This window comes from Sycon ciliatum, chromosome 10 (assembly GCF_964019385.1).
Source record: "Sycon ciliatum chromosome 10, ocSycCili1.1, whole genome shotgun sequence".
NCBI classification, from domain to species: Eukaryota; Metazoa; Porifera; class Calcarea; order Leucosolenida; family Sycettidae; genus Sycon; species Sycon ciliatum.
The window spans coordinates 25,154,944-25,174,101 of record NC_088652.1 but is presented as its reverse complement, the minus strand read 5'-3'; the positions used below and the strand labels follow the sequence as shown (position 1 = coordinate 25,174,101).

The 19,158-nt window shown below is 46.9% G+C and overlaps 1 protein-coding gene across 2 annotated transcripts in view; it reads left to right on the top strand.

Moving 5' to 3' along the window:
* The window catches only part of LOC135826871 (protocadherin Fat 4-like), an 81,730-nt gene that overhangs the window by 14,899 nt on the left and 47,673 nt on the right, over nucleotides 1-19,158 (top strand). For both annotated transcript variants that reach the window (XM_065339478.1, XM_065339477.1), the window contains exons 13-32: nucleotides 386-544; nucleotides 1,925-2,118; nucleotides 3,856-3,985; nucleotides 4,291-4,373; nucleotides 4,684-4,777; nucleotides 5,535-5,669; nucleotides 5,998-6,065; nucleotides 6,970-7,126; nucleotides 7,767-7,868; nucleotides 8,971-9,207; nucleotides 10,551-10,811; nucleotides 11,551-11,656; nucleotides 11,945-12,072; nucleotides 12,691-12,824; nucleotides 13,257-13,344; nucleotides 13,816-13,921; nucleotides 14,507-14,640; nucleotides 15,547-15,657; nucleotides 18,189-18,372; nucleotides 18,809-18,948. In XM_065339478.1, the coding sequence (XP_065195550.1) occupies nucleotides 386-544; nucleotides 1,925-2,118; nucleotides 3,856-3,985; nucleotides 4,291-4,373; nucleotides 4,684-4,777; nucleotides 5,535-5,669; nucleotides 5,998-6,065; nucleotides 6,970-7,126; nucleotides 7,767-7,868; nucleotides 8,971-9,207; nucleotides 10,551-10,811; nucleotides 11,551-11,656; nucleotides 11,945-12,072; nucleotides 12,691-12,824; nucleotides 13,257-13,344; nucleotides 13,816-13,921; nucleotides 14,507-14,640; nucleotides 15,547-15,657; nucleotides 18,189-18,372; nucleotides 18,809-18,948 (2,751 nt within the window). The remainder of the gene's footprint in view (nucleotides 1-385; nucleotides 545-1,924; nucleotides 2,119-3,855; nucleotides 3,986-4,290; nucleotides 4,374-4,683; nucleotides 4,778-5,534; nucleotides 5,670-5,997; nucleotides 6,066-6,969; nucleotides 7,127-7,766; nucleotides 7,869-8,970; nucleotides 9,208-10,550; nucleotides 10,812-11,550; nucleotides 11,657-11,944; nucleotides 12,073-12,690; nucleotides 12,825-13,256; nucleotides 13,345-13,815; nucleotides 13,922-14,506; nucleotides 14,641-15,546; nucleotides 15,658-18,188; nucleotides 18,373-18,808; nucleotides 18,949-19,158) is intronic.

The following is a 19,158-nucleotide window of genomic DNA, read 5'->3' as shown; positions in this document are numbered from 1 at the left end:
GTTTGTGTGTGTGTGTGTGGGGGGGGGGGGGAGTTGTGTATGTGTTTGTGTGTGTGTGGGGGGGGGGGGGGTGAGTTGTGTATGTGTGTGTGTGTGTGTGTGTGTGTGTGTGTGTGTATGTGTGTGTGCGTGTGGGTGTGCGGGGGGGGGGGGGGGGGATGTCTGTGTTTGTGTGTGCGTGCGCGTGCATGCGAGCGAGCGGGTGTGTAGGTGTGTGTGTGTTTGTGTGTGTGTGTATGGGGGGGGGGGTGTACATGTGCATATCAGTGTGTGTGTGTGTGTGTGTGTGTGTGTGTGTGTGCGTGTGTGTGTGTGTGTGTGTGTGCGTGTGTGGGTGTGTGCGTGCGTGCGTGTTGTGTGTGTGTGTGTGTGTGTGTCATGTCAGGTGAGGGTCACCGAGTTTGGTGTTAGCAGCCCGCAGTCAAGCGATGCCCGTGTTATCGTGGTGGTCAGCGATGCCAACGACAACGATCCCGAATTCTCCAGTCAGGAGTACCCGGGCACGCAGAAAGAAAACACTGCTGCTGGAACGTCCATCACAAAGGTGAGGACCCTGTGCGCTGTCCTAAGCGGATGCCAGGCATGGACTGATGGCTTTTTCTTTAGTAGGGGACCGGGTTAGGGGCGTAGCCAGGATCATGGTCAAGGGGGTGCCCATAATTTTCTTCCAAAAACGTTCTTTTGAGGAATCTTGTAGAGGCGACGGTTTCAAATAGGACACGGGTTGCAAACCGGAACGGACTCAATATTCACTTTCTCTCTTGGTATTTTGATTAGAAAACATATGTCACAGTGAGACTACGATGTGTTATACTCCGAGCCAAAATTTCATGGCTCTGCGATGACCAGAAGCGCCATACCAAGCAGGTGAGTTTTTGACGTGTTGCTTCGCACTGCGACTTGAGTTTTACAACTTTTGAAAAATCAACTTCTTGTCGCAGGTAAACAGCGGCTCGCCAATAAAGCACCACATACCAATGAAAACTAATGGAAGCACACACAAGGCTTATTGTTCCTCTGTTCTGGCCGTCGTGGAGCGATAGCAATTACCTAATTTCAGACCCAGAGTGAATTTGCAGTTCCCCACATTCTTTCCTTGGCAAGCGCTTCGCTGATTTTGTCGGTGTTTTCAGACCTGCTACCGGGTCCCTTGTGAGCATAATATTGACGTCGGCAAGCCCTGGTACACTGGCACATGCTTGGCAAGCTGTACTAGCCATGCACCACCAGCCTGTACACTGTGTGGTCATGTGCTTGCAGTCCATTCAACGGAAACAGTCCCGCTGGCTTTTGAAAGTCTGATTTGGGACAAATTGAGGATCAAAAACTCACTTTAAATCTCAAAAATCTGGGTTTGGGATCTGCTTCTCCATAATATTTTGCCATTGCATACCTGTCCTAATTTTGTAAAACCTGGCTGATGTTCTATTTCTTTTGTAGAGGATAGCATACTTGTACTGATCAGCATTGTGTAGATACCTGGCTGGATTTGAAGCCTGTGCTGAGCATTGGGTGATGAAAAAGAAGACTTGGCTTTACTGCATAATTATGATGAGTTGACGAGGAGACAATTCTTTTTGAAAATTACATATGATATATGCTGCGCAGCCATTCTGAGAAATATTTTAGTACTAATGTGGCATTAGGCAAACAATCCCCATCCTTGAAAACAAAAATTTCAGAGATAACGACTTCAATATCGCAACCGAGAGAACAAACTGTGCGGTTACCATGTTTTTATTGGTGTTAGACACCTACTATAGTAACGAACACGTGAACAGTTTTCCTTTCGCATGTACAGTTCACATTTATCTCTTGCGTGTTTGTTCCTATTGTTGTTGTTTATCACCAGTAGAGGAATGGTTATAGCACAGTTTGTTCCCTCGGTTACGACATTCCCATCCTTCATGTGTTTATTGTCCAGGTCTCTGCAACCGACAGGGACACCGGCAGCTTTGCAACCATTCGCTACAGCATCATTGCAGGGAACGACCGCAACGCTTTCGTCCTGGACAACGTGACCGGTGAAATCAGCAATGCCTACATGCTAGATTATGAACGTCAGAAATCTTACAAGCTAACAGTCCAAGCCAAAGATCAGGCTCAGCTGCAAGCAAGGTTAGTGTGGTTCAGCCGATGAAGAGGAAAGGGAGGTTTGCCGGGTATGGCGTATGGTGTACATGAGAATGCTGGGAAAGGAAGATAACTGAGGGATGGGAGAGAGATAGTGTGTGTGTGTGTGTGTGTGTGTGTGTGTGTGTGTGTGTGTGTGTGTGTGTGTGTGTGTGTCCCATATGGTGCAGTGGTATGTGCAGTCGATTTCTAATCGAGAGGTTGCGGGTTCAATTCCCGACGATTATGGTCGCACACGTCTTTCTTCTCTTTCTCGGTCTCTTCCTGGCTTTTCTTTCATTCTCCTGGGTGGTTACCAACAGCCAGTGTATGCCGGAGTATGTGGTGTGGTGTGTGTGTAGAAAAAAAAAAGAAAAAAGAAAAAAGAAAAAATGGAAAAATGAAAAATAGGGATTCACTGGCCAGAAAAGTCACTTCAATCAGCTGTGTGGTGGATACCAGGCTAAAAATAGTGGCGGTCAATTCATCAGCCTTGCAAGCTGTTGAATGGTGTAATCCCAGCACAAGTTGCTATGTCTAACATAGCTGTTCGCTATCATCGCTTCCGCGATGGGCAGGTCTGAGGTGTGTGTGTGTGTGTGTGTGTGTGTGTGTGTGTGTTTGTGTGTGTGCGTGTGTGTGTGTGCTTGCTTGCTTGCTTGCGCAGGGGCGTCACCCGTGATGGGCACGGGGGCACGTGCGCCCCCCTAAAGAATTCGACCTTAGTTTTTTTACGAACTCCTGGTTATGAAAAGACTACGACTCGTAGTGGCAGTGCTGGTGGAATCTACTTGCAAACTGTATGCACTAAATGTAAAACTAGTTGTACTTGTCTGCCGCGATCGCGTGAGTGCATGTAGCGAGTGCATGTACATGTACATGACCGATTGTACTAGTGCTACTAATTATTTAGTACTTTCTTCCTACGCCCTTTCACGCGTGCGCAGCGCTGCATCCTTTGGCCTTGTACTAGAATCTACACGCTCGGCGACGTGCTGGGTGTTTGTTTGAAACAGAAGAAATAAATAATTCTGTGTGGTCGCACGTAAATTAGTCAGGTCACCACACTTGAAGAGTCTTTGGAGCTGTTTCCTCTCAAGATGTCGCCTTCTCGAAAAAGGAAAGCGTCTGTCCAGCTCCCTACGGAGGATTAGCAAGACAAAATTCTCGTTCACGTTCGCTCTCCAAGGAAAGTCGAACTCAGTGACGGAATTCGCGTTATGGGAAGGATTAGCAAACAGAATTCGCACATGCGCATGATGTTGACACGACAGACATTGTGTACATACAGTACAGCGTGGTAAATTTATGACTGCCCTGACACGAATCCGCGATTCGTGTTCCGACTACTTATCCGAACGAAAAATGCGAAAGTTCGCAATCCAGTTCGCGAACTGAAAAATGTTTGCGAAGGCGAACGCGAATTTCGTCTTGCTAATCCACCGTACTATCAACGAACTTTTTCGTGTTATCCTGTGCAAAATTTTTCCTGTACAAAATTCCTGTGCACCCCCCCCCCCCCACCCCCCCCCCCCGCCCTGTGAAGGGGTCCGGTGATGCCCCTGCTTGCGCGTGTGTGTGTGTGTGTGCTTGTAAGTGTGCATGCGTGTGTGTGCACGCTAGTGCATGCTTGTGTTCTGTATGCATGTGTGCGTGCCTGTGCAAATTTATCTAGATTTCAACACCACACATTACGGTTTCTCAATGTAGAATTGCTCATTTTCTGTTCCACACCTTCTGCAGGACTGACACAGCTATTGTCAACATTGGAATTGAAGACTTGAACGACAATGCACCGAAATGGGATCAAGCTAACTACAGCGTCTCAATCACTGAGAATGCTCCTGCAGTGTCTCCGTTGATCACTGTCGAGGTATGGCTTGGCGAAGATTTGCAATTTGGCATGACGTAGAACGTTTGAGTTTGCTCCTGAAGTTTGAAGTCATTATCATTGGTTTGTGGTGACGGTCTATACAGGAACTGTATTCCATCTTTGCTGTGAAGAAGTTGCATTGGCCATGACCATGTCATTCAACTGGAGGCTTTTTTGATCAATTATCCCAGACACATTCCTGCTAATTGGCGGCAACCATTTACAACAGCCAAGTCCTTTACCAGGTTTGCAACCGGGGGCTTTGGACTTAACAATGTCCCTTACATTTCCTTCTATGATTGCAGGCTAAGGATGCGGATGACAATGCCAATGGCCAGATCTCGTACACCTTCCAGCCACCAACATCAGCATTTGCCATCTCATCCACGTACGTATGCCCTGACTACTCGGTGGCACTATTGTGCTGCCACACACAGTCTGCCTGCTGTTAGTTGCTAAAGAGACTAATTGGTGGCACTATTGTTGTGCCACATACAGTCTGCCTGCTGTTAGTTGCTAAAGAGACTACTTGGCGGCACTATTGTTGTGCCACGCATAGTCTGCCCGCTGTTAGTTGCTCAAGATAAAATTGATAGCAGTCACATAGGTTTGCGCTTCCTGGTGTTCTGGCTGCAATGCTGTAATGATGTGTTATGTGTGCTGTATGATGTATGATGTATGATGTATGATGTATGCAGAGGCGCTATAACTACACTAAGGTCACTTGACTACGAGCAGCAGAAGCAGTACTCGCTGGGTCTGATGGCCACGGACCATGGCGTCCCGAGCAAGGTATTTCTGGATTCTGCGACTGCCCAAATATTTTTTTTGTCAATGCCGGCATATCTTTTCGTGTTTTGACGTCTTGATCCTTTCATTATCAGATCGCCGTCTTCGAGGCCTTTAGTTGGAAGAATTTTTTTGTTTTAATGTCTTGGGTTGGAGTTGTACCAGGTGTTAGTGGCCATCACACTTGCGCATATACGCCTATTGGCCCCTGTAATGTGTACCTCTTGTGTCAATGCGTCATGTTGCATGCAAGTTCATTCTGTGCAAATACGCCTATCAACCCCTGTGTGGTGTGTGTGTGGATCTCTTGTGTCAATGCCTTATGATGCATGCAAGCTCCTTCTGTGCGCGCCTGTGTGGTGTGTGTAGATCTCCTGTATCAAAGCCTATTGACCCGTGCAAGCTCCTTCTATGTACCCCTGTGTGGTGTGTATCTATTGTGTCAATACCTCATGGTGAAAGTTCATTCTGTGCGAATACACCTATCAACCCCTGTGTGGTATATGTTGTCTCCCTTGTCAATGCCTCATGGTGCATGCAAGTTCATTCTGTGCAAATATGGCTATCAACCCCTGTGTGGTGTGGTGTGTGTGTGTGTGTGTGTGTGTGTGTGTGTGTGTGTGTGTGTGTGTGTGTGTGTGTGTGTGTGTGTGTGTGTGTATCTCCTGTGTCAATGCCTCATTGGCCCCAGCCTGTGCATTCTGTCGCAATATGCCCATCAGCCCATGTGCTGTTGTGTGAATACATCTCCTGTGTACAGAATGGCACCGCAATGCTGGTGGTGAACGTCCTGGATGCCAACGACAACTCACCGCAGTTTGTAGGGCCGATACCGTTCCAGCGGCAGCTCTCGGAGAACCTGCCACCTGGCACCACGCTGGGACCAGCCATCAAGGTCAGACTGGCAGCTTTGCTCTCTGTGTACCGGTGCTAGCCATTCAAGAATTTTGCAAAACAGGTGTTTGAAAAACGGTGCGAAAATAGTTTTTAGGACACCTGAGTGATTCTGCCAACCTGTAATCTTTTCCACACGGGAATCGTATGCTATCTTTGCATACGTTGTCATTTTTACGATTATTTTTTTTTAACAGAAAACTAACTGAGGTTTGATATCAATATGTACTTCCTATCCTGTTGCCCTTGAAACAAATAAATCTTCCCCATCAAGTTCTTTGTTTGAAATGTGTCTTTTGATGTTTGTCCATGTGTAACCATGACAACAGGCAACAGATCTGGATTCGGGTCTGAACGGAGAAGTCCGCTACTCAATCTCCGGCATCTTTGCCGACAGGTAATAACGGCGTTTCTGCTGTAGCCAGTGTACGCATTCAGGCTGGGTGCAGACCCGTCTCACTGCCGTATTTTCCCAAATACAATATATAAGTCGGGCCTGTTCACGCTTCTTGGGAAAAGAAGGGGTTTCGACTTTGACATCCTACCTACATGTATGTGAATATATTATTACACACTAGACAGAACAACAGATGGTCTGATCAGTCACAACTTAAAGTTTCATGCCATTTCAGGCACTCATCAGGTGATACCTGATGAGTGCCTGAGATCACCTGATGAGTGCCTGAGATGGCATGAAACTTTAAGTTGTGACTGATCAGGCCATCTGTTGTTCTGACTAGTGTGTCACGGCTCTACCTTCCCGGTATCGAGCTCTCTTGGATTTCTGCTGGAATTCACAACAGTGTGAATATATTATGAAATACAATCTGGCTCAAACCTGAGAGTGGAGGTGCGACATATAAGGTAGTGGCTTACAGTCCGGTAAGTAAATTTCTTGGTGCTGACAGCAAGGAAAAGAGTGTTTCCAATACCAAAGCAATCATGTAATTGTGCGGTGTACTACAGTGGTGTATCAAGTATTGGAGTCTGCATTGCTTTACTCAGGGGCGTAGCAGCCGGTCCGGCCAGTCCGGCTTTTTTTTTAGCACAATGCCAAAAATGCCCAGAATGCGGGATTTTGCACCCTAATTTCAAAAATTTCCCCGGGACACTCCGGACTCCTCCCCCCTCCCCGCCAGAGCATCTCCAACGGCGGTCCTACACCGCCTGTTACTCTCGAGTAAGTCTCTACCTGATGTTGCCTGCCCTCGTGGTGTGCAATGTAGTGAGCACAGCATTACTTTCTAGTACGCTTCTGCGGCCTGATCCTCTCTCTCTCTCTCTGCACTATTGCCCGATAGGTTCTTCATTGATCCGGTGTTGGGTACACTAAACACTACAGCGTGGTTGGACTATGAAGACCCGGCAGTGATCACTCACCAGTATACACTGCAGGTCACCGCAAGTGATCAGTCGCCAACCAGCCCACGTACCAACAGCACGACACTTACCATTTCGGTGAGGCAACCTATTCATTCAGGTGGTAATTATTGTGGTGATATGTGAAGACGTCCAGTGCATAACCCGCTAAATCCATTTTATAATTTTTCTGATAATTAGTAAAAAACGGATTCATTTCATGTGCGGTTTGTATCTATATCTGGGTTTCAGTTTTGAAAGGTTTCTAGCCAGAATTTGAATGTGAAATGTTGTCTGCTGGTGCCCCCAGACCTTTTGGTTACACTCGGCTGAAAATCAGATTTTTCCAAATTTGGCACTAATCGGGTTTTTGCATCTCAGCTCTTCATAATCTTGACTCAAGTCCATGCCGCTATTTGCAGTAGCCGCACATGCGATATGCTTAAATGGATGGATGTCCAAGGCTTGCGAGTTGACTGGTGAATTTGGAGTTTGGGTTTGTGCCTGATACAACCACCTATGTCTCAACACAATGTTGCTGTTTGAGGTAGATATCATTGCAACTGGCAGTACATGGCTAATGCATTTTCACATGTGTGTGTGTGTGTGTGTGTGTGTGTGTGTGTGTGTGTGTGTGTGTGTGTGTGTGTGTGTGTGTGTGTGTGTGTGTGTGTGTGTGCACATGCACATGTGTGCGCCATGATGTGTGCATGCATTGGGTCTATTCTTGCAACTGCAGGTGACTGATGAGAATGACAACCCGCCCGTGTTTGCTGTAAACAAGTATAGCCAGACGTTGCTAGAGAGTGCCATTGTAGGAACAACCATTGCACAGTTGTCGGTAAGATACTCTTAGAGAAGAACTGAACGTCCCCTAGCTTGCCAACTAGTCTTGAAATGCATTCTTAGTTTCTCTCGCCGGCGTTTGGTTGCTCGCTGTCTTTCTCGGTGCTCATCATTTGCAGTACTCTTGGCCGCCGAAGAACTGGGGGGTCAGCCTCCTAGCCTAGACCGTTCTTATTTTCATGTATTACAGTCTATGCACGGTTGAGTCACCGTGTATACATTGGTATGCTGTGCCATTGGTGAAATTCAGTGCTCCGTTTTTCAGCGCCCGACAGTACTGGAGTCCGTCTTCTCTCGGTCTCCCTCCACCCGTTATTTCCCCAACAACCAATCAATGAATGTCATTCTAAACCTACCTTGTTGCACTGTGAGCTTTGAAATTCTTGCTGATTTGAAAAGCTCAGCAATTGCACCCAACTTCTGGCTGCATGATAACCCATGTCCTTGAGATTTGGAATATCATGCTGACTAAGCCAACTTGGCATAGCTACCTAGACTACTTTGGTATGTGTAGTTTTCCTTACATGCGGTCCAACTGGTCTTGGAGCCTAGCAGGAGCCTTTGCCCTTGACATGCTCAGAATACATCAAACTACCCTGACACAAATCGGTTGATCCCCGAGCCGCAGAGACTGCTCAGTGTCCAACTACTCTGAGAGAGATTTGAACTTCACATTGCATGCAAGTCCACAACCAGTTAAAGTGACCATTTGGCTTTGTTTAATTAGATACCTAGGCAGTAAATATAATTAAAATAGAAGATATCACATGTGTTAGAGCTAGGTCCCATGTCATTGAATGTCTCAGTAGCCTGTCAGTTTTGTGCCCTGTTATCGCACTTTTTGACTGCCTATTATCTTGTTACAGTCGTGTATAGTTGCTTCTTTAAAACTCGTTTCCATGTGACTTCTTCTATTTTAATAAGGCTTTGTCACAGAATTTTCTGTCTGTACCCAGCTCGCGGGTGATACAACACCCTCCTAGTGATTTGGTTGCTGTGTGTTTTCACTTTCTAACATTTCACTTGGAGACCCTCTGCATTCTGCTCTAGAACAATAATACATTTTCTTCTCAATGTTTCCTCGCCTTCCGTTTCAGACAAATGATGGGGATACTATTGCCACGGCCATAGCAGTAATGTTTGAGTTTAGCGGTGTCAACGCCTCCTACAATGGACAGTTCGTCATCGACAGCACCACCGGCCTGGTTCAGCTGGCCAAGACTCTGGACTATGAAGCTGGTCACCGCATCTTTGTGCTCAAGGCTGTGGCGTACAACACGAACAACGTGAGCCTGAGAACAACCACAGAGGCTTCAATGACCGTCATCGTTCAGGTAAGGTTGATGGATGTAGTTTGTCTCTGTGTGAGTGGGTGCGTGCACGCGAAGCTGTGTGGTGTAGACCAGGCTGAATAGTGGTGGTCAATCCTTCAGCCTTGCAAGCTGTTGAATGGTGCAATTCCAGCACAAGTGGCTTCTGCTGTAGCATCGCTATCATCGCCTCCGGCGATGGGCGTCAAATGGTCAAATGGTGAGTGTGTGTGTGTGTGTGTGTGTGTGTGTGTGTGTGTTTGTGTACATACATGCATTTGTGCATGCTTGTGTCTAAGGGAGGGCTGTTAGCCATGGATAACCTCTTGTTTTATCCCTTTGGTGCCTGACTGAATTTTAGATTTTTCGTAGTTTTGGCTCAATTTTTTGGAAAGCCTATAACTCCGCAACCGTTTAGATGATGTAGCAACAAAAGTATGTATTCTGAATGGCAATACACAGCAAAGTCCGATTTTTGAATTTTCAAGTCGGAAAAATTTACAATAGGGTCAGGGTTCTGCGCTGGTCCAAGAACATCTTGGTCGCCAACACCACTCAGCACGCCGAATCCGCTACCTCGTCCACGGCCTGCGCCACGGCCTCCGCCACACGCGCCACGCACGCCACGATCAGCTGTTCCATCAGCTGGCTGAGCTCGACCAGCGCCGCGAGCAATTCCTCCGCGCAGCGCGAGCGGAGCACGTCCACGAACTGGCTGCGCTGCTTGCCCTCGCCCTACAGCTTCTTGAAGCTCATCGTGAGAAATTTTGTCCTCATCTGAAGAGCTGCCGTTCTCAAGAAATTCACCGAAAACCAAATCATCGTTGAGTCGGTCTTCCTCATCTGATGACGGCAGGTTTCCGGCAGATAAAAGAGCGTCAGATTTTTCACCATCGTCGTCTTCTGATTCTCCTTCTACAGGGGCATCATCGGCCTCCAGCTCTTCAAACAACTCAAGCGTTCCTGCAGCATCCATGACGGAGGTCAGCTGTAGTAGCCATGAACTTTACTAGTCGAAAACGAAGCGAAACAGCAACGTTTTGTTCATGTTGCGGGACGCGTGCGTAGGCTGCCACGCTCGATTGACTTCAGCTGATCTGCGCGAACGTCGTTGATCACGACTCGACTTTTTCAAATGCAACCCCCCGACCCCCTACTTTCTCTATTGCTATCTACAGGCCAGCTACTGAAGGGTCTCTGTACAAAAAATCAGGCACCTGCGATGTACGAGACTGGCTCTGGGCTCGATTTTAGTGTGCACTGTCAGCATAGGTCGAAATCGACCTACCGGCACCTAAGGGTTATTTGCGTCAGGGTTCTGTCTTTGTATTAACTTTTTTTCCATCTGGGCGTTGTTTTGACTGCAGAACGTTAACGACCACTGCCCACACTTTGCACAACACGAGTACAGCATGTCCGTGTTTGAGGACGTTCCCGTCTTGACGCCGGTTCTGACCGTGGTTGGTATCGACTTGGACGTCGGTGCCTCTCTAACGTACTCGATACCAGACGCCACACTGACTAACCAGTTTGCAACGTATTTCTTCATGGGAGGTACCACCGGGCAGCTGAGCACATTCTCCCTTCTTGACTACGAAAATCCGCTGCAAAGAAGCTTCATGACAACGGTAAGCTGCGCTTTGTTTGTGTGTGTGTGTGTGTATGTGTGTGTGTGTGTGTGTGTGTACGTGTGTATGTGTGTGTGTGTGTGTGTGTGTGTGTGTGTGTGTGTGTGTGTGTGTGTGTGTGTGTGTGTGTGCGTGGGTGTGTGTGTAGCTATCATCGCCTTCGGCGATGGGCTTTCCAAAGGTCCAAAGGTCCAAAGGGTGTGTGTGTGTATGTGTGTGTATGTGTGTTTGTGTGTGTCACTGTGTGTGTATGTGTGTGTGTGTGTGTGTGTGTGTGTGTGTGTGTCACTGTGTGTGTGTGTGTGTGTGTGTGTGTGTGTGTGTGTGTGTGTGTGCGTGTGCGTGCGCATGTATGTGTTGTCGTCGATATTTCCAGGTGCTTCTTTGCTTCGTTTGTTAGTTTGGTTTCATACAACCGAAAATCGTGTGTGCACAACGTGTGTGTAAACGGATCATGTGAATTGGCATCTGCCTCTGAAGTAGGGAAAACCCCTTGAGCATAGTGAATAGAGGAAGCGGAGATCAGACCATCAAAATGTCTCCTTGATGAAGTGTACTTTGTGCCATCACTTTCACCCAAAAATCTTGACTGAATATTTCTAGGAATTCTTCACCCCAGTCGGTTTCACTATGAGCCTGCCTGAGATGTTAATGTTGAACGTTTGTTTTCTTAGAGTTTGAATCCTGTTTGTCAAGATATACATTGTTGTGTGTCAAAATACACGCTGTTGTGTGACAGGCGCTTGTGAGCGATGGGACACCCTGCAGCAAAAACAGCAGCATCGTGCGTATCACGGTAAAGGACGTCAACGATAATGCACCGAAGTTCACGACACCTTCAGTTGGTAAGTGATGTTCATATGTGTTGTTAAACTTGTTATCTATCTCCATTCACGTCCCTGGAGACCATGTGTTACCCAAATTCCATCAGTTGGTAAGGGATTTTCATGTGTGTTGTTAAACTTGTTATCTCTCTCCATTCACGTCCCTGGCGACCATGTGTTACCCAAATTGCTTCAGTTGGTGAGGGATGTTAATGTGTATTTTATCTTCCTGTTCCCCTGTTACTGTAAACTTATGTTCTCATGGAATTTATTGACTTTGAATCCTCTTCCCATGGCATTGCCTCACAGCCACCCAGATTGTGAGCATCCCAGAAGACACGCCGCGTTCCACGGCTGTCTACACAGTAGCGGCGTCGGACGCGGATTCGGGAACGTTCGGCGAGGTGCAGTACTTCATCAAGGCTGCCAGCCCCGCGGTAAGCCATCCTGGCGCAATCCATTGTCAGCCGGCGATGGGTTTTTTTGTACGACACCCCTGACCATTAGCAGTTTAAAAAATCATGTACATATCAGTCCACGCTGGTCTTGTCGCATACCCAACTTACTTTGTTTCATGTGGAACAATTTTTACCGGTACAAATATGCTAGCCGTCAAAGTTTCACGCAAGGAATCGCTGAAAAAAGGAAAATCTACTTGTTTGCAGAATAATGCAGCAGCACTAGAGCAGCCTACCTAGCCTAGCCTAGAGTGCTCAGCAAAACGAATGCCGAGGAGCGTACTACCCAATATTTGAATAATAGTAATTTTTGCCCGTTGCTGATTGGCAGACTGATGTTGCTTTTCTAATGGCAGTAAACTCCAATGCAGCCATTTACACGTGTAACTCTTCAATTCACCAACTCCAATAATAGTCTTATCATTGAGGACATCTTTACATTTCACCGGATTTGCGGGCTTAGCCCATCGCCAGGGTGAAATATAAAATACCTGCATTGAAGAGAACGGTTTTGGAGTTGGATTGGTTGAGTTGATATTGATCATGCTTTAGTGGACTGTACATGATTGTTGTGTGTATTGTGCTGTTGTTGTACAGGGCGCATTCAGTATGTCCAATGGAACCATTCTCGTCCTGACCGAGTCGGATTACGAGATGACGTCACAGCGTGTGTACAGCCTGGAAGTCGGTGCGCATGACTTGGCCGCACCTCCGGCTAAACGAATGACTGGGTAAGGGGCTGGGGTTTTCAACGAAATTACGAAAACTTGTCTCAACATGCGCTGAATCCACTGTAGCCATCCATTATAACCATACGTTCTGACAACACTCTCCAAACGGTATTGCTCGGAGAGTGTTGTCAGGACGTATGAGTTTAATTGAATATGCGTTTATTGTATTTTGTGTAACAACATTGGGTAGATGACAATACTGGACAACACTCAAGTCACACTGTGATTTCACACAGTCGGTGGGAAGTTGGGGGTTCAGCGTTTTGTGCATATGGATGTGCATGTGCGTGCATGTGTATGTGTGTGTGTGTGTGTGTGTGTGTGTGTGTGTGTGTGTGTGTGTGTGTCTGTGTTTGCCAGCAAATCCACATTGCTTGACACTGTACATCGTCATGTTCTAATTGTCACCATGGCTTCTTCTTGTTCACGCAGAACAACGATGATTGAGATCAGAATCACGGACATAAACGACAACGCACCGATCTTCAAACCTCTCACCTACAGCAAGGGTCTGCCAGAGGTAAGAAGCCAGTTTCATTCTCCACAACTTGGATTCCATTCGGTGCATCTTGGGATACCAATACGAAAATTCAGCTCTTGTGAGAATGTTTGCTCCACAAGACTGCTTAAGTGCCCTACTGCTCATTGCAATCACCAGTTCCTTTTTATTGCATGGTCATTACCAATCAAATCCGACCCACGACTCAAAAGTACTTACGTTTCGATTACAACACTCACAGTCCAAAAGCCCATCCGAGGGCCATAGGGGCAGCATGAGTATTTTCAGCTCAGTGATAGGATTTCTTTTGCCACAATTGTACTAATAGCTCAGTTTGCAGAGCAGCGTGATGCATACCGTGTGAACGGAGACGTGTGGTGTATTTTGAGACTTTGTGGCTGGGATTGGTGTGTGTGTGTGTGTGTGTGTTTGTGTGTGTGCGCGCGTGTGTGTGTGTGTGTGTGTGTGTGTGTGTGTACATGACACTCACAGAGCTCTCCCATCGACACAGTGATCTTGACGGTCTCGGCCACCGATGCTGACACATCCCTGAACAACAACAACAAGATCACCTTCAGCATCATTGCCGGCGCTGATGGTAAGTTGTATTGTCAGCATCTACAAGGTCAAATCACCGTACACTGTAGTGTCTTGTATCATCTCATACATGCCTTGGTCTGGATTTTCAAGATGCACCATCTGTACATAAGCCTTGTTTTAGTGTTGACATACATAGAAATACTTGGTTTGAATAGAAGCCTGATTTGAATAGAAGCCCAGCCCTGATATCGGCTTGCACAGATTTATGCCCGGCTTTTATGCGCGACAGGCAGACGGGCAGACGGGCAGACAGGCATAGTGGGATGATCTAAGACCGTGATTGAGAAATAGATGGCACCAGGTGCGAACGGGATTTAATTTTCCTGTCATTGCTCAAGTGTATTATAATTATCTTACTATAGTTCCCATAATCTCTTTCAGTCACGAGATTCCATTGGAGAACATGACAAGAAGACGTTCTGGAGGCAAACCCTTTCTTCTGTCTTTGGAGATGAGCGCTAGCGTATTGGGCAGCTGTGCATATTATCTTGAGCAATAGTATCATCTTTTCCATTGCCATCTGACGATTTACGGATTATCGACTCCACGTTGCCTTTTCCTGTTATTGCTTCATGTTTTTCAGATGTGTTCAAGGTCAACTCTGTCACTGGCGAGCTGCAAACCAAGAAGCTGCTTGATCATGAAATGGTGGGTTCCTACACGCTGACCATTCAAGCTCAGGATGGTGGTACTCCGCGCATGAACAGCACCACTACGGTGAGTTATTGCGAGTAGAGAATGCACTTGAGATATACGTCCACTGGGAATACACAGAAAATCGGACACTGTAAAAATTCGTTTCATGATTTTCGATATTTTCAGCAGTTATGTATTTTCAGCACGAGGCTAATACTAGTACAGCACCAAGGCCAATGTGAATAATGTCATCAGCATTCTATTTTCGGCGTTTTGGGTCGATGCCGAATGTAGCTGAAATTAAATAGCTATATGAAAACATGTCACCAGCGTTTTAATTTCGGGGTTTGGGGTCGATGCCGAATGTAGCTGAAATGAAATAGCTGCCGGAATTTTGTATACTTACAGTGTCTTGAGATGGATGCCTACCGTAAGATGGAGGCCGGTCCATCTTGTGATTTATGTCTCTCCTGAGGTGGAAGTCTATCTTGAGATTCAATCTTTGGATGAAGCTTATCCGTTTTTCTAAAGTATGAAGAGTACGCTGCAACGCCGTTAGGGGCCATCCATAATTATCGATCTTTTTCACGAAGAGAAAACAGTTTTGTTCATGGGTGGGTGGGTTGAGGAGAGTTTCGTTGGGAAAAAATATTGATAGCTGAAAAATCGGTCCATTCGAGCTGTGAAATCAATATAATTATTTTTCATTCATGGGTTTGGGGAGGGTCATAACTAAACTTTTTCGTTTCCCGAAAATTATCGATAATTCCGGTGGGCTCCTTAGAGTTCTGAAGATGTGTTTTGTCCAGAAAAACCTTTTTGTCTTCTTTATCAGAGGGTGGGCTTTCGGATCTCTTACAGAATTAGCAGGGGTCGCACATTTCTATGTTGCAAATAATTATGTGTGCTATTGAATGTATGTTTGTGTGTTTGTGTTTGTGTGTGCGTGTGTGTGTGTGTGTGTGTGTGTGTGTGTGTGTGTCACAGGTTGTTGTCACAGTGGATGACGTCAATGACAATCCACCCAAGTTTGATCCGACTTTCTATGAAACTAGTATTCTAGAGAACTCCCCAGTCCCTACCAACCTCAACGTAATGGTAAGATAGGAAAGATTCTACTACATGGTATTATGTTGAACTCGGATGGTGAGCCAATGTAATTATGGTAAAAAAGGAGTTATGACAAACTACGCCATTTCGCCGCATTCGCTGACTGTACATGTATATATGATCTGGTTACGCTGGTGGACAGTTAGTCATAACTCGTAACATGTTTTCCTTCTCGTCTTTTACATGGTATAACTAAAATAAATTACCATGTGCATCCCTGTTCAAAATTAGTGACTGTTTGATTTACTTAGATGATGGCCAGCCTTATCAGAGAATTTCCACCCTCCGTAAATTGAGCAACTTTCCGTGAGTGGGCAGGAAAACCCGTGAATTCGCGAGTTTGCCCTCCACTCACGGAAAGTTGTCTAGGTAGAGTATGTATGGTAGGCTGCACTAACGGAGATGCTCCATGAGGGAAAGGCCATGTAGGCTTGCTTGTGAGCATGCACGCATGTTGACCTGCTCGTTGTGCGTGTACAAGCCATAACACACACAATACAATTCAATACAATAATGTCCATCTGGAGATGATGGCAGGTCCTTAAAAAAATCCCGACCGTGTTTCAGTCACGCAGAACAGAACTTAGAGTGGCGAGTGAGATCCTGGCGACGGCGAAAATCTCGGCCGCAGTGGCACCTGAAATCCCGAAACACAGGTTTAGGCGGCTGGATGGTGTTCCAGGCCAGTCTCTATGCACAGCGGTCCTCGGCTAGGCTGTACCAGTCATTGATGTGGCATTCCTCTAGGTCAATCAAGATGTTGTCACGCCAGCGCTTGCGTGGCCCGTGGCGAGGGCGCGTCTTCTGGAGCTCACCAAAACAATACGCATTACACACACACACACACGCACGCGCACGCGCACACGCACGCGCACGCGCACACGCACGCGCACGCATACACACACCATTGGACCATTGGACGCACATCGCCGGAGGCGATGATAGCGATGCTACAGCAGAGGCCATAGCAGCTTGTGCTGGGATTGCACCATTGAACAGCTTGCAAGGCTGGAGAATTGACCGCCACTCTTCAGCCTGGTCTACACCATACAGCTATGAAGTGGCTTTTTCTGGCTGGTGAATCCCTACTTTTTTTTTTTTTTCAAGCACCCACATCACACCACATACTCCGGCATGCACTGGCTGTTGGTAACCACCCAGGAGAATGAAAGAAAAGTCAAGAGGAGTCTGAGAAAGAGAAGACGGAAAGACGTGTGTGACCATAATCGTCACACACGCACGCACGCACGCACGCACGCACGCACGCGCGCGCACGCACGCACGCACGCACGCACACACACACACACACACACCTACGCATGTCATTAGTATAATGTAGCCCGCTGATAGACCGTACTTCCTCCGTATACAAAAACTTCGTGACTTTTATTTGAAAGCTGCGCACAGCTCTGGAATTGATCCGTTTGACTCGGAATAACACTCGTGGCATTGTCTAACCTGTTTACACGCTATATACAAAGAAAAAAAGCAACTCAGACGAATGAGATTGAGTTTTTTCAGAGTCTTTGTCGCTCATGTCATTGTCTCTTGACGACGCGGACTCCGCATCGTCAACAGTCGCTGCTTCCGCACGCATTTCGTTCAGATTCTTGTCACCTGCAGGGATGATCCGACGCTGGACTTTGGCTACGTCCTCTTCATCTCTAGACCTGTGTACGAATCGGTGTCGACTATATTCAGTCGTTCCAACCCGCGACCTCCATTATGCCGTGAAACGAGTCGTACAAGCACATCCACACGCTTCGCATTTTCTTGCCAGGATAATCCTTTCAAGCATTCTACAATGGCTTCGAAGAGGTCCCTGCGATCCCCCTTGGCGACAAAGGATACGTCTGACTGGAGAGAGGCGAAGAAAGCCAGGCCATCGACATTCTGATCCTGAGTCTGCGCTGGTTGCACGACGACTGAAATGTTTCATCTTGCCGTGCGAGCGAAACAAATCTATGTTCTCACGCTGCGTAGATCTATGGGGCCGCGCACTGCAAGTACGAACCTGGCCAGTTTCAGGGCAGCGAGTGCCGCGTGACTCCGTGTTCCAGCCGGCCACGAGCTACACTTCGTCACTGTGTCAGTTTCGAGCAAGAAAGTGTTAGTTTTTTTAAATTTGACTCTTGAGTTTCTGTCGGCAACGTCCTCACACGAAGGGCGTCCGTGGAGAATCTGTTCGGGATCAACAAAACTAACCTCGACATTGACGTGGGTTGTCGATGACAGCCTTTGGCGCTGTTTGTTGAGCAGATTCTTGCTCAAAAACACCGTTAAAAAAAGTCACGAAGTTTTTGTATACGGAGGAAGTATATGTATGCCTGTGGAGCAAATCCTGCTGTCTGATGATGGCTGAAATGCGTGAAATTTTAAGTTACAGCTAACACAGCCTTTCGCCTCTGTTGTGTGTGTACACTGCTCTGTACATTCGTGCATTGAGCACTGTACCTCGAGTTGTTTATTTCTGTGCTGATATGTGTCTTTATCTCGTTTTCTTTCTTTGTGTGGATCAGATCAACGCTACAGACCGTGACAGTGGTACAAACGGCCAGCTAGAATTCAGCTTTCCGGATAAGAACTCCGGCAACATTGCAACCGCATGGAAAATCGACCCAGTCGGTGGCATGATGAGTCAGATACAGAGTCTGGATAGAGAGACCTTGGCAAAATACTCCTTGACGATACAAGCCAAAGATCGTAAGCATTGCAATACTATTCATTTTCAGCATTCATTGCACACTGTGTTGGTCTCGAGAGGAGAACCTGTGAAGCCCCTGATTCCGGCTTCTCTTGTTGTATTAGTGAACCCATTGCTCAATGACATAATAGGTACTGCGAACACCCCACACAGCCACCTGGGCATGGTTGTCTGGGGTGTTGAAATGTGCATTGCTGATCCCAGTGTACTCACATGCATTACTCATGCATTCCATATTTGGCAATGCACAATGGGCTTATTGGACCTGGCTGTGTGCACTTTGTTCCCCGTAAGATACTGGACTCTGATTATATTCAAAACCGAGTACATGTGTGCCTGCAGCCACCCTATGATTGCACCACCAGGAAAGGACTCATTAGGAGATGAATCACTGGAAATTTTTGTTTTTGTCTTCTGTCGTCGCCATTCTTGCAGGTGGTGCCTCGCCGCGGGTTGCTACAGCCCATGTCAACATCACCATCAAGGACGTGAACGACAACGCACCGGAGTTCTCGCCAAAGACCTACACGGCCAGCGTGGCTGAGAACAAGGCCGCTGGACAAACGCTGACAACGGTAAGTCAAATACTTTTCCAATATTTGAGTCTATCTGTGTAGCTGGGTGTGTGCATAATAGTAATAATTTTGCTCATGGGGACAATGATTTGCGTTTGAGGCCTGTCAGTTTGTGATTGTGAGACCCGCTTGGTGATTGCAATGCTCGGGTGATGATCATTACGGTCAGTTTTGGATTCTGAGGTCTGATCGGTGATGATGAGGGCCAGT